Here is a 12,246-nt window from a genome sequence, read left to right on the forward strand (position 1 = left end):
TGAGCGCTGAAGAATTGATGCTTTCGAACTGTGGTGCTGGAGAAGACTCTTACGAGTCCCCTGGACTGCAAGGAGGTCAAATCAGTCCATCCTAAAGGAAATCAACCCTGACTGCTCATTGGAAGGACAGATAATGAAGCTGAAGCTCCAATATTTTGGCCACCTAATGCGAAGAGAAAACTCCCTGGAAAAGACCCTGATGCTGGGAAAGACTGAAGGCAAAAGGAGAAGGGGACGGCAGAGGATGAGATGGCTAGATAGCATCACGGATGCAATGAATATGAACTTGAGCACGCTCCGGGAGAGAGCGCAGGACAGGAAGGCCTGGCGTGCTATGGTCCATGGGGTCACGAAGAGTCGGACACGACTGAACGACTGAACAACAACAACAATATAACTGGCCCAACCGGTTAAGGATTTAAAGGTGAAAACCAGCATTTTAAATTGGGCTCAAAACGCAGAGTGCTGTCCCAGGAGGCTGTTCCAAGTGGTCCGGAGCCTGGTCGGTCCAGCTGCTCCAGAACCGCTGGAGCATTCTAAGGCCTCCCGTGAGGCCTTGGCACGGCACTTTGCAGATAGAATTGATCGGATTAGGTGTGTTATTCTGTGCGCTGTGGATACAGTTAGTGAGCAAGAGGCGGTCTGTGGCAAACCGGTTTTGTGTGATCGGTTCCAGCTTCTTCCTTCTGATGAAGTGGACAAGGTGCTTTCATCTGTAAGGCCGACCACCTGCTTACTTGATCCTTGCCCACCTTGGCTCATTATGAGCTGCAGAGAGAGGCTGGGTGAGGGGATCAGGGCGGTGGTGAATGCCACCCTTGAGGAGGGAGTGATGCCATCAGCCCTCAAGGAGGCAGCGATAAGACCGCTTTTAAAAAAGCCCTCCTTGGATCCCCAAGTTCTGAACAACTTTCGCCCAGTCTCGAATCTGCCATTTTGGGGCAAGGTGATTGAGCAGGTGGTGGCGATGCAGTTGAAGGCACACTTGGAAGAAGCCAATTATCTAGATCCATTTCAGTCAGGCTTCAGGCCTGGGCAGGGGACAGAAACGGCCTTGGTCGCCTTGGCGGATGATATGAGGAACGCTCTGGATAGGGGCGAATGCTCCTTCCTTGTTCTCCTCGACCTCTCAGTGGCTTTTGATACAGTTGACCATGGTATCCTCCTGGACCGCCTGGAGGGGTTGGGCATTGGAGACAGCGTATTTCGGTGGTTCTGGTCCTTCCTCTCCGGCAGGTACCAGAGGGTAGCACTGGGAGAGGAGGTTTCAGACCCGTGGCCACTCACTTGTGGGGTGCCACAGGGTTCCATCCTCCCCCGATGCTATTTAACATCTATGTGAAGCCGCTGGGGGCTATCAGGAGGTTTGGGGTGCGGTGTCATCAGTATGCAGATGACACGCAGCTATACCCCTCGTTCAAATCTTCACCAAGGTTGGCCGTAGAATCCCTGTCCAAGTGGCTGGATGGGGAGGAATAAGCTGAAGCTGACCCCTGCCAAGACCGAGGTACTTTTGGTGGGAGACAAGAGGAGGTTGGGGGATGTTGACTTGGTGTTGAATGGGGTACGGCTACCCTTGGAAGACCAGGTCTGCAGCCTGGGGGTCATCTTAGACTCCCAGCTGCCCATGGAGGCTCAGGTGTCAGCTGTGAGCCGGACAGCGCTGATTAAAGGCAGCCACCGGCAAGATCACATCACTCCAGTGCTGAAGGAGTTGCACTGGTTACCAGTCGTTTTCCAGGGCCAAATTCAAGGTGTTGGTTTTGACCTTTAAAACCTTATACGGTTCCAGCCCAGCTGGAAGGAGCATACAAGGAGCGCCTGCAGCAACACCAGACAGGCTGCTCAATAAGATCAGCCTCGGATGGCCTTCTCTCTGGCCCATCAGCCAGGACAGCTAGGCACTTCCCAGCAGGGCAGGGCAGGGCAGGGCAGGGGGTTCAGCCTGCTACCTGGCTCTCCACAGCTACGGCCACTTGAAACTGCAGGGGGAGGAGCATTACTCGCCATCAGAAGCCAGACTCCTCGGAGCAGTCTCCAGAGCCAAGACCGCAGGAGGCAACCAGCCCCATCTTGCCCTCTTCGCCACAATGCAGACCAGCAGCATCTTCCTCCTTTGGGGATCCCTTGTCCTTGGAAACAGCCTACCATTGACCGCTCGCCAAGATGCCACAGGTGGGATCACCCTCCTTCCCTTCCCTCTCTGACTTCTCAGCTTCTCCCGCAGGCCTCACGTTAAAAGCCAACTCAGGCCCTCAGGTTTATTCCTGCTGGAAAGCTGGTCCCCTCTGCTCCCACCTTCCTCCCCCTTCCCACAGAGATTTCTGCCAGAAAGGTGCCAGAAAGAAGTGATCTTTTTACATATCCTGAAAATGTCCGCAAGTCTGGTGAAAAACTGAGGAAGAAAGGCCGATTTAAATATCAAAGGCAAAAAGTTAAACTGAGATACAAAATGGCGACCGCTTTAGTCACAATTTCGGAAAAAGCCAACAAATTTTCACCCAGAACAACGATGGCTTTTTATTCTTCTTGTACTGGAGTTGGTGGAAGAACAATTTTTCTTCCAAGTTCTATGTCACTTAGTTTTTAGAATAAGCTTTTTTACATGTAATGATAGTCAAGGGACTAATATTAAGCCAAGCTCAGTCACTCGCTCTCCCTCCCCTCTCACAGCTGACTCAGGATGTTAAGAGTTGGGGAAACTGCCATTGACCACAGAGCATCAGGGCTGAGAAGGAGAAAGAGAAGTTGAGACTGTTTGGCAGGGGGTGCGGGGGTTGAATCTGGTGAGAGAGGCAGGCTGGTAGGGAGGGGCCCTGTTTCTGCTGGGAAAGCAGCACATGAGGACGATTCTCCTTGCATACCTGCTCCATGGCAGATTCTCACACACACAGCAGCCTTCCAAACAAAACTTGAGTTCTACTGACGGGTGTCGTTCCTCAAAGCTGCTCACCTGAGCAGGTGGTGCACCTTCCCCTTCTCCGACACGAACAGGCTACAGGCCAATTTGCTCAGGACTGTATAGAGCAAGCTGCGCTCTGTTAGAAAACTGTCAGAAAGAGCACGGGCTGGTCCCCCCCCAAAGCGTTTCTTTCTTGGCAGCAAAATAAGTTTCTCACAGTTCAGAAAGAAGCATCGCTGATCAGTTAGAAGGTGCACAGTGCAAAGAGCGACTACTGGGCATTGTTCTCGCTTCCGTGACTAGCAAAAAGCATGGCCTTCACTGTTTGCGAAGACACTTATGAGAACCAACTCTAAAATCATGAAAACGGCCAATTGCCATGACGAGTGAGTGGACTTGTGCAACGAGGAGGAACCCTTTCACGACACGGTCCCTGCAGTCGATGATTAGGCATCGATTGCTCAGATGACTTTCTTTCAGGAACAGCTGCAGGTGTGGAAGGAGTATTGCTCCCACTGCTTAGTGGTCCTGGCACCTCAACAGCTGGTGAGAGAGACACATCAGTTCCAGTTGATCTTCAGCAGCTATGTCTGCTGATGACAACCCACTCTGGCCAGATCACCTTCTCACTGGTCAGCGTGGCAATGCCACACTCACCCATCTGCACACTCAACCTTGTCTGGCACAGGTCCAGTGACCTCAGTGATAGAGGAAGGAACCCACCTCGGTCCAGCACCTTCATTCCTAGCAAACACCTGATCTTGTGGGGCAAATGAACGGAGAGTCGGAGCGGAGAAGGCAGCATCCAGAGCTTCCTCCTGTTTCCTGTGTAGGTCTTCAGCGGGATGGAGAAGGTCAAGACAAGTTTTTAGATGCCGCTCCATAAGTAACTCTGCAGGACTGAGTCCTGTTGTTGCACAAGGAGCAACATGAAGGACTATTCAAATTGAGCCCTGTGCAGGCAAGACAGTTTTGCCACCTGGGTCAGAATGAGGCCAAAGCAAATCCCTGGACACTGTTCCCAATCCACTCCCATTTTCCCACATTCCTTTCCCTTTTCCACAAAAGCATGCCCCCTTCCCACAGGCAAATTCAGAGAGCATCAGTCTGTCAATTGCTGTTAAACTGGGCTGTGGGTCTTCCGGATAGAATTCAGCATCCTGTGAATCTCAGCTTCCATTAATCTTTGGGGACATTTCTAGTCCTTGTGGCTCTGAAAAGAAGCTTGAAAGTGGAGCTCCAGCATGGTAGCGATCCCCTTTCCCCTCCCTGTCCCAAGCAGCAGCAAGCGCAATGAGGCAATGCTCTCCGGGTGCTTCCAGAAGGAGTGCTCCCAGCATTCCCAGTGCAAAGGCATGGTGCAGCTGGTCCATCTTTTCCTTCTTAAAGGGTCTTTTTGTAGAAAGAAAACAGACTGAAGCAGTGGGAAAACACAGGTGGGTTATAAGCAGAGGTGCCGACATCTAGAAAGAGGCAGGGTGACTGCAAGCTAAAAGCCGTGTCTGGAAGCACCCTCAATTCTGGGTCAGTTTGGCATCTTTCAATCAGGTCAGAACCATGGATGAACGTGGGCGGGCAGATGTCTTTCAGCTTTCTTGACTCCCTTACATAATGGTTGTGAGGAGGATATCATGAGAGAGGGACACCTTGCAACCCGCACATTAGCCACCCCCCCGCATGCCCTCTGCTGGAGAGCATATCCTCATCATGTCTTTGTATCTCTTCCCTCACAGCCACCCCCACAGCCCCCACTGTGTCTCCTCTGATCTCCTCTTCCCAGGACCCCTCCACCGCCTCCCAGGACAGCATCGCTTCTTTCATTGTTGGCTACACTTCTAGACCAGTCACAGCACAATCGTTTTTAGGAGCCACCCGCATCAGCATCCGAACCTTCCCAGCAGTCTCCTCCTCGTCTCGTGGTTCCTACACCCTCAGAAGTCAGCTCACGATCCCAGCTGCCAGGTGGGAATCTGAGACATTCTGGTGCAATGTCAGCTCTACGGCTACCAGCTCCACCATCATCAAGGAGTTTGAACGTGAGTCTGACTGGTCCACTGTTACCTGTTTTCTTTTTTCCTCCAATGGGCCATCAGTCTAGAAAGGGAAATAGTTACAATATTTGTCTGACTTTTTAGCACCAGCAGAACTTCCACCACTTTAGACAATCAATGGTGCCTGCCCAATGTAGCTGACAACCTACATGAGGAGGGGGGGTGTCCGCCGGGGGCAGTTCTCAGTGTCTTGGCATCCAGAGCCCAATTCACATCCTGAAGCAGCCAGAGGGGTCCCTGTGTCTATGGCAACGGTGCAAGGGCTGCCCCATGGGATTTGGGGGTTCCAACCACGCTTGCCCTTCAAGCGCCCACCTGTCCAGCTTCCCACAGACAGGCTTGGGGACGTCTGTACAGTCTGGAAACAGGCCTGTGCTGATGTACCTTAAATCTCTGTTAGCCCAGTTTGTGCTCTGATGCATCCAGCTCCGAGTAGTCCCGCGTAGTGCAGCTCTTCTGGTCCAGATGAGATATTCCTTTTAAAGTGGCATTTGTACCAGTACTTATGCGTGTGAATGCTGCCGGGGAGGGCCTCCTCTTCTCCTTCCAGGGTGCTACAGCTCAGTCCCAGAGAGGTACCCTTTCTCCTGCCCAGGAAGGAGAATGCAGGAGGACTCTGAGAAATAAGGCAAACTGCCAGGTGGGGAAATGATGCAACATCTACTGCTGTTCTAAAGTGTGTATCAACAGTCCAGAACTGTGGCACAGCCTCCCGAGTAACATTCCCGGAAGTCCCTACGGCAGTTGCCCTTTGTCTGTGAGAACACTATCATGGCCCCTTTCAGAGACCCCCTCATCTTCTGCCTTCCCCTTTCTGCCCCATCCCCCACATTGCTTCCACGGATTTGGCCTAAACTGACTCACCATTGCCTTCTTCCTTTGCCTCATACCTTTCATTTCTATGCTCAAAAAGGCATTTGCAGCGCCCCTCAAGCGTACCTCCTCCGCCTGCCCCGCAAGGAGCTCAGTTCTAACAGCCGATCTCAAGAACCAACGGTGTCCATCACCTGCCTGTTCAGATGGTCCTTCCCAGGGGACATTTCCATCCAGTGGCTGAAGAATGGCAATGAAGAGAACCACGTCAACACCCCGGTTATGAAGGACAACAGCGATGGTTCCTTCTTTCCGTACAGCAAGCTGATGAGTAAAAAGCCTGCCAGGGAGACAGGCAGTTTGTTCACCTGTATGGTTGTCCATGAAGGCCTCCCATAAAGTCCATCCAGAGGATCTTGGGGAAATCCCAGGGGAAAAGTGAAGACCACCGTAGTCCAGCATTGTGACCCTTCACCCTGCCCCAGATTTCTCTCTAGCATGGTCAGATGAAATCTTAATAGATAATTTCCACGCTTGCATGTTTGGCCTCAGGCTGAATAAAAGAGAACCCATTCCCAGATATCCCTTGCTGTGGTCTCTTCCAGGGGAATCGGTGACTTGCGAAGGGAGGCTCTGCAATGAAGGGGAGAAGGGCTTAATATTCTCGGACTGGCTTCTCACGACACAACGACCCACCATGGGTAACCTGTCGGGGGGGGGGGTTGTCCAAACGCAGTGTGGTTTCTGCAGGGTGGCTTATTTTTCATGAACAAGCCACGCTGAGGACCCACGGCTTGTTTGAGGGTTGTTGATACCCATGGTGGCTTCTCGTGTCATCTGAACCTGGCAAGGGCATCCCAAAGCCCTGCCGCTCCGCGAAATCTCACCAGTGCTGCCTCCAGCCTCCTTAACTATTGACTGCCATCCACCAATACCCAAATGACACTTTGGCAGGACCATCACCTGTTGGTCACATTGGCTACACCCCCCCCCCCCGTTTTATGGCTCCTTTTTGGAGCAGTTGCTGCAGTTGCACACATTTCCTCTGAGTTTACTGCCAAGCCTCTAAAGTCGTGAGTGTATCATCAGGAATGAAAGGGCCTTGTCCAAAGCCACCCGGTGAGTGCCATAACTAAGGGCTGATTTGAACCCAAGGCACCCTCCTCCCCTCGGTTCAAGGCCATCACGCTATCCATGGGCAGCTCCCAACTGGCTTCCTTCTCTATGTGCTCAGCAGGGCGTGCTGAATTGCTCAGCAGGGCAAAGAGGCTACAAGGGCATGGCTGAGGGACATTTCATTGCCGTTATTTCAAGTCTCCCCACAGGGCTTCTGCTGCATCTCCCACTCCCCTTCAGCACCAACAACGACAACTGCCTCCCAACCAATGGCCACCAGGCCTCCCTTCTGCCTTGCAACCTGGATGTTCAGACCAGACTACCAGCGCCAAGCTGCAGTGTTCCTTGTAGGCTCACTACAATATTACTACTCTCTGTTGTTGTATAAAAAATGGCTATATATTAAAAATGGGGGGGAAATTGTTCCGAGGCCACCTTTTCCAACCTGGGCTGTCTGGACATTTTGGGCTACATGGGATTGTCCCAGCAACCATCAGCAAACATCAAGTCACAATAGGGGGGGAGGGAAGCAGAACAGCGGAGAGCCTGAGGAGCCCATATGTCTCTACAGTGGCGGCCGGTGGCTCCGATGTCAGTGGGACGGTGAATCCACTCCAGGTTTCAGTCAGAACTCTGAAGGAGCTCGCCAAGGTGCTTCAACCCTTGGAGAGCTCCTTTAGGGTGCTCCCCACCCCACTGACATCAGAGCCACCAGCCTCCGCTGTAAGTGCATCTAATTTCGAGTCACAATACGTTCAGATACCTCACACCTTTACTTGAAAGTAAAGATAAAGAATACGATCAACTTAGAAGGACGTTCTAATGGTTTCAAGGGGGCTCACAGCCAAGGAAGGCTGTTTAGGACTGCACCCTTCTTTAGAAGTTTCGTCTTCTTGGCATCAACATGCTTACATACAGAGAAGATCCTACAATCCCAAATTAGCAAGGAAAACCTCTTTCCTGTTCTCTTCTTCTCCCCCAACCCCTCCAATACTGAGTCATGATGCAAGCTGTAAGGGGCTGGCATACAATTTCTTTCTTTCTTTATGTAACCCCCCCCCCCATATAAACCACTTTCTATCAGAAAATAACCGCCAAAGCAGTTTACCAAATTCAGTGTAAAATACAACAATTCCACGGTATCCATTGGCAGCTCCCAACTAGCTTCCTTCTCTATGGGCTCAGCAGGGCGCCCCCTTCATGGGCTGGGTACTGAATTCAAGGGCAAAGAGGCTACTAGGGCATGGATGAGGGATTTTTATTGTTCAGTCGTTCAGTCGTGTCCGACTCTTCGTGACCCCATGGACCATAGCACACCAGGCCTTCCTGTCCTGCGCTCTCTCCCGAGCATGCCCAAGTTCATATTCATTGCATCGGTGATGCTTTCTAGCCATCTCATCCTCTGCCGTCCCCTTCTCCTTTTGCCTTCAGTCTTTCCCAGCATCAGGGGCTTTTCCAGGGAGTTTTCTCTTCGCATTAGGTGGCCAAAATATTGGAGCTTCAGTTTCAGTATCTGCCCTTCCAATGAGCAGTCAGGGTTGATTTCCTTTAGGACTGATGGCTGAGGGATACGTCATCGCAATTATTTCAAGTCTCCCCACAAAGCTTCTGTTGCAACCCACACTCCCCTTCAACATCACCAGCAACGACAACACCTGCCTCCTTAGGCCAATGGCCACCAGGCCTCCCTTCTGCCATGCAAGCCGGACGTTCAGATCATACTATCAGAGCCAAGCTGCAGTGTTCATTGCAGGCCCACTTCAGTATTATTACCCTCTGTAATAATTATTATTACAGTTGCATTCATTCAGCTGCTGCTGGTCCACCAGGGTACCACACCTTGTACCACACCTTGTTTAGAATGGAGGCTGGAACCTTCCCCAGCTGCATATGCTTCTTCTAAGTGTTTCGCCGCAAATCCTCCACAGACCTATCCCACCAAATCGGGGTCATTCATTTGTGAGAATGTCTCCTAATCTTCTGTTGCCCTCATCTGGATACAGTCAGTAATGCAGCATCTTAAAGCATGACAGGAACATAACTAGGGCTGTGCACTGGTTCCGTCCAAATTTCAAATAACGAGGTGAAGCTGGCTGCTTTGGAGGTGCCTTGGCGTGATCCGAAGTGGATCAGAACAGCACCGAGGCGCCCCAAAGCAAAGCAGCTCGTCGCCGAAGCGCCTCGGTCCGCCTTGGAAATTCATAGCTCTTTTGATGCCTTCTGAGCAGCCCAGACAGCCTGGCTCCAAATGTATCAACTCGAGAAAGATCCTGAAGGGAGAGAAGAGCAGGAGGGAGGGGGAAGGGGAGAGGAGGAGGAGGTGGAGGAGGAGGAGGAGGGAGGGAGGGAGGGGTAGGGCACCGCAACTAGCAGGAGTTGAGGGGAAAGAGGCTGGGGGCAGAGGTAAGGTGCTCATTTGGGGGCATAGGTCAGCCACACCTCATATAGTCTTCCTTCCCTCCCAACCCATGGAGAGGAACGCTTGACAATGACAACGCTAGGAAAGTCTTCAGATGTTCCCTTCCTATGTAATTAGGTTACTTAAGGAAAATCAATAGGTATCAAACTGCAGCTGTTGTCCTTTTCCATCCATACTGTTTCATATTTATTCCCAGCAGTGGCATGCTAGGGAACAGCGAGCAAGGCAGCGGAGATGGGCCAGAATCCCACTGTTACCGCCATCCTGCAGCAAGGTTTCGGGACCCTAGATAGCTCATAAATGACTTCAGAATTGCCTGTTGTTACGCTGGATCCTAATACGATATTGGAAAGTCTTTAAGTACAGCAGACCATACATTCACGTCTACTGAGCCACATTCTCACTGGTGGCTTTGGGCAAACTGCTTCCTCATCCTAAGAAACCTATTATTATAAACGACACATGGCCCATGGGCTGCGTTTTTATGGGCCCCGCTTTTTTCCCCTGCCCTGCAGGATTTGCAGCCATGGATTTGCCCCTGGAAGCACAATCCTGCTTGGAAACAGAGCGTGTGCTCCCCATAGACCTTGTTTCCCTGCAAAAGTAAAAACACAAGCTTGGCCTCAGATAATAGTACTTTCTTGTCCTTTTTCTTGGTTCCCACCACCACCACCCTTTCTCAATTCCTGTATTCCTTCCCTTCCCATTTTTTATCTCCTTTCCCTAAAACGGAAATATTAAAAACCCTTTTTCTCTTCTGTTAGGATTACAGTTAGTCCTCCCGCTTTGCTTGTAAGTAGTTCGGTGTTTGCTTTTCTTTTGCTCGCGTGTGTTTGTGTGCCGTGTGGACAAGCAAACAGTGTGTGGCAAAGGGCTGCACAGTCCGCATTTCAAAAAAGAGTTGGCAAAGCACCACACAGACATTAACCTCTATTATTTAAATAATAATACTACACTGTGTGGAAAGGCAAGCAAGCCCACTGTGAGGCGTCTTCGGGGTCTTGTTGGCAGGGGCAGAGGTGGGCGAGGTGCCATAGGGACTAGCAGCGCTGGTAGGCAAGCTGGCTCTCCCACAGGCCAGACGGTGTGTCCAGGTGTAGCAGGGCAGCGGAGTGCGGAGGCGGGTTGCAGGGCCCGGAGGTCACTGTTTCAAAGGCTGGTGCAAGCAGCACTAGCAGCACCGTTGCCAAAGAAACACCTTCTTCTGTGGCGGAAGAGCGGGGCCCGCAGCGGGACATTTTGCCAGAGGGGTCTGATGTCCTCAGTGTGGTGGAGGGCGAGTAGGAGGAGACCCTCCAGGGTGCGTTGGAGGAGGAGCAGCAGAGGCTACAGCACCCGACCCCTCTTCTGTTGTTCCCGCCGCGCGTGTGGTTCCCCCCCAGAGTCAAGGCAGGCGGTCTCTGCCTCCACGGAAACCTCAGGGCAGCATCGTGCGAGACCATTTTGAGGTGGGAGCGGATCCCAGCACCGCCGTCTGCCGCCACTGCAGGGCGTCTCCGAGCAGGGGGGAACAGCCCTGGCACTACAGCACCAGCAGCCTGCCGCTGCACTTCAGGAGGCAGCACCAATCGGCCTTGCTCGGGGAAGAGGCCCCCACATCCAAGCAGGCCGGCAGCAGGGGCAAGCAGAAGGCTGGTAGTGCCGGAACTCCTGCAAGCTCTCTGTCAGGGTGGAAACTGAGCCCAGAGAGCCTCAGAGCAGTTCGGATTCTGAGGAGGAACAGCTATCCATGGGAGAGGGGCCAGCTCATCCCTCGCAGGCTCAGCACCTGGCAGAGATTCCTCCTGCCAGCATTCCTGAGATAGAGAGTGACCCTGGCAGTGAGGGAGTGCGGGAGGGGGGCTTCTTAGACGCTCGACACAGACGCAAAGAGTGACGAGCGATGGATGGCGCGGAAAGGAGGCGTAGCGCCCGTTTGGAGCGCAAGCAACGGCCGCCTCCCATGGACCCAAGGGAAAGAGGGAGGATCTCTCCCTAGCCCATAAGTTCTGGGTCTTCAAGTGACTCTCCTTCAAATGGGGATCAACTGCCTACTTGAAGCTTAGGGTACCCTGCTGTTCCTTGCTTTAGTCGCTGATGATTAGCATCTGAAAGAGTCATTAAGTTGTAAAAGGATTAAAGCTTTGAAAAGAAATCCTTTCGTCTGTGTCTTGAGTTGGCTCTTGGAATCTACTGGGAGAAGCCGCCAGAGAGCTCCTGACAGTCTCCATTTCTCGTGCCCAAGAGGCTTAGGCAGGCCACCATGGAGGGGACGGGGTGGGAGAAGTATGGACTTGCAGAGTGATGGGAAGCTCTGTTGAGTTCCTTCTCAGGGAAAGAAGGGGAGAAAGAAGGGAGAAGGGGGATTGCTCTTCTGAGCACAAAGGATGGAAGGAATTCTCTTTCCTTCTCTCCCTCACTACTTGTTCTATGAATTTGGGTTGCTGTTTTTATCCTTTTTCTTTCAGGATGTAGTAATCAGAATAAAACAAAACATCTTTTTTCCAAGATCATAGAATCATAGAATAGTAGGGTTGGAAGGGGCCTACAAGGCCATCGAGTCCAACCCCCTGCTCAATGCAGGAATCCAAGTCAGAGCATCCCTGGCAGATGGCTGTCCAGCCTCGTCTTGAACGCCTCCAGTGTGGGAGAGTTTACTCGAGGATGTTGGAAAATGGATTTTTAGGTGTTATACATTAAGGGAAGAAAGAAGACAATGGGGTTCTCTTTCTTTCCTGATGTGAGGAAAGGATGGGAGCTGATGGGTACATATCTCTGGCTTTCATAGGTCCAGGTGAGCAAGACAGCCAGTGGGATTTTGGTGATGGTCTTAAGCAAAGGTGACAAAAGAGTCATGTAGGCATGCTTGCTGACACAATATTGGGTTTTCAGGGTCTTACAGCTTTAAAAGGTGTTGAATTCTTTATTTGCCTTTCTATTTTTACATATATAATATGTCTTCAGGT

At 51.7% G+C, this 12,246-nt stretch overlaps 1 gene segment (V, D, J or C); it reads left to right on the forward strand.

Moving 5' to 3' along the window:
- Window positions 1-2,090: 2,090 nt before the first annotated feature.
- LOC146342989 (Ig gamma-2A chain C region-like) lies at window positions 2,091-6,345 on the forward strand. The segment is given in 3 exon segments: window positions 2,091-2,175; window positions 4,636-4,938; window positions 5,867-6,345. Coding segments are annotated over 3 exon segments (687 nt in total).
- Window positions 6,346-12,246: the final 5,901 nt, after the last annotated feature.

This window comes from Heloderma suspectum, chromosome 6, assembly GCF_057233095.1.
Source record: "Heloderma suspectum isolate Gila_16-S chromosome 6, 16-S_ref, whole genome shotgun sequence".
NCBI lineage: Eukaryota > Metazoa > Chordata > Lepidosauria > Squamata > Helodermatidae > Heloderma > Heloderma suspectum.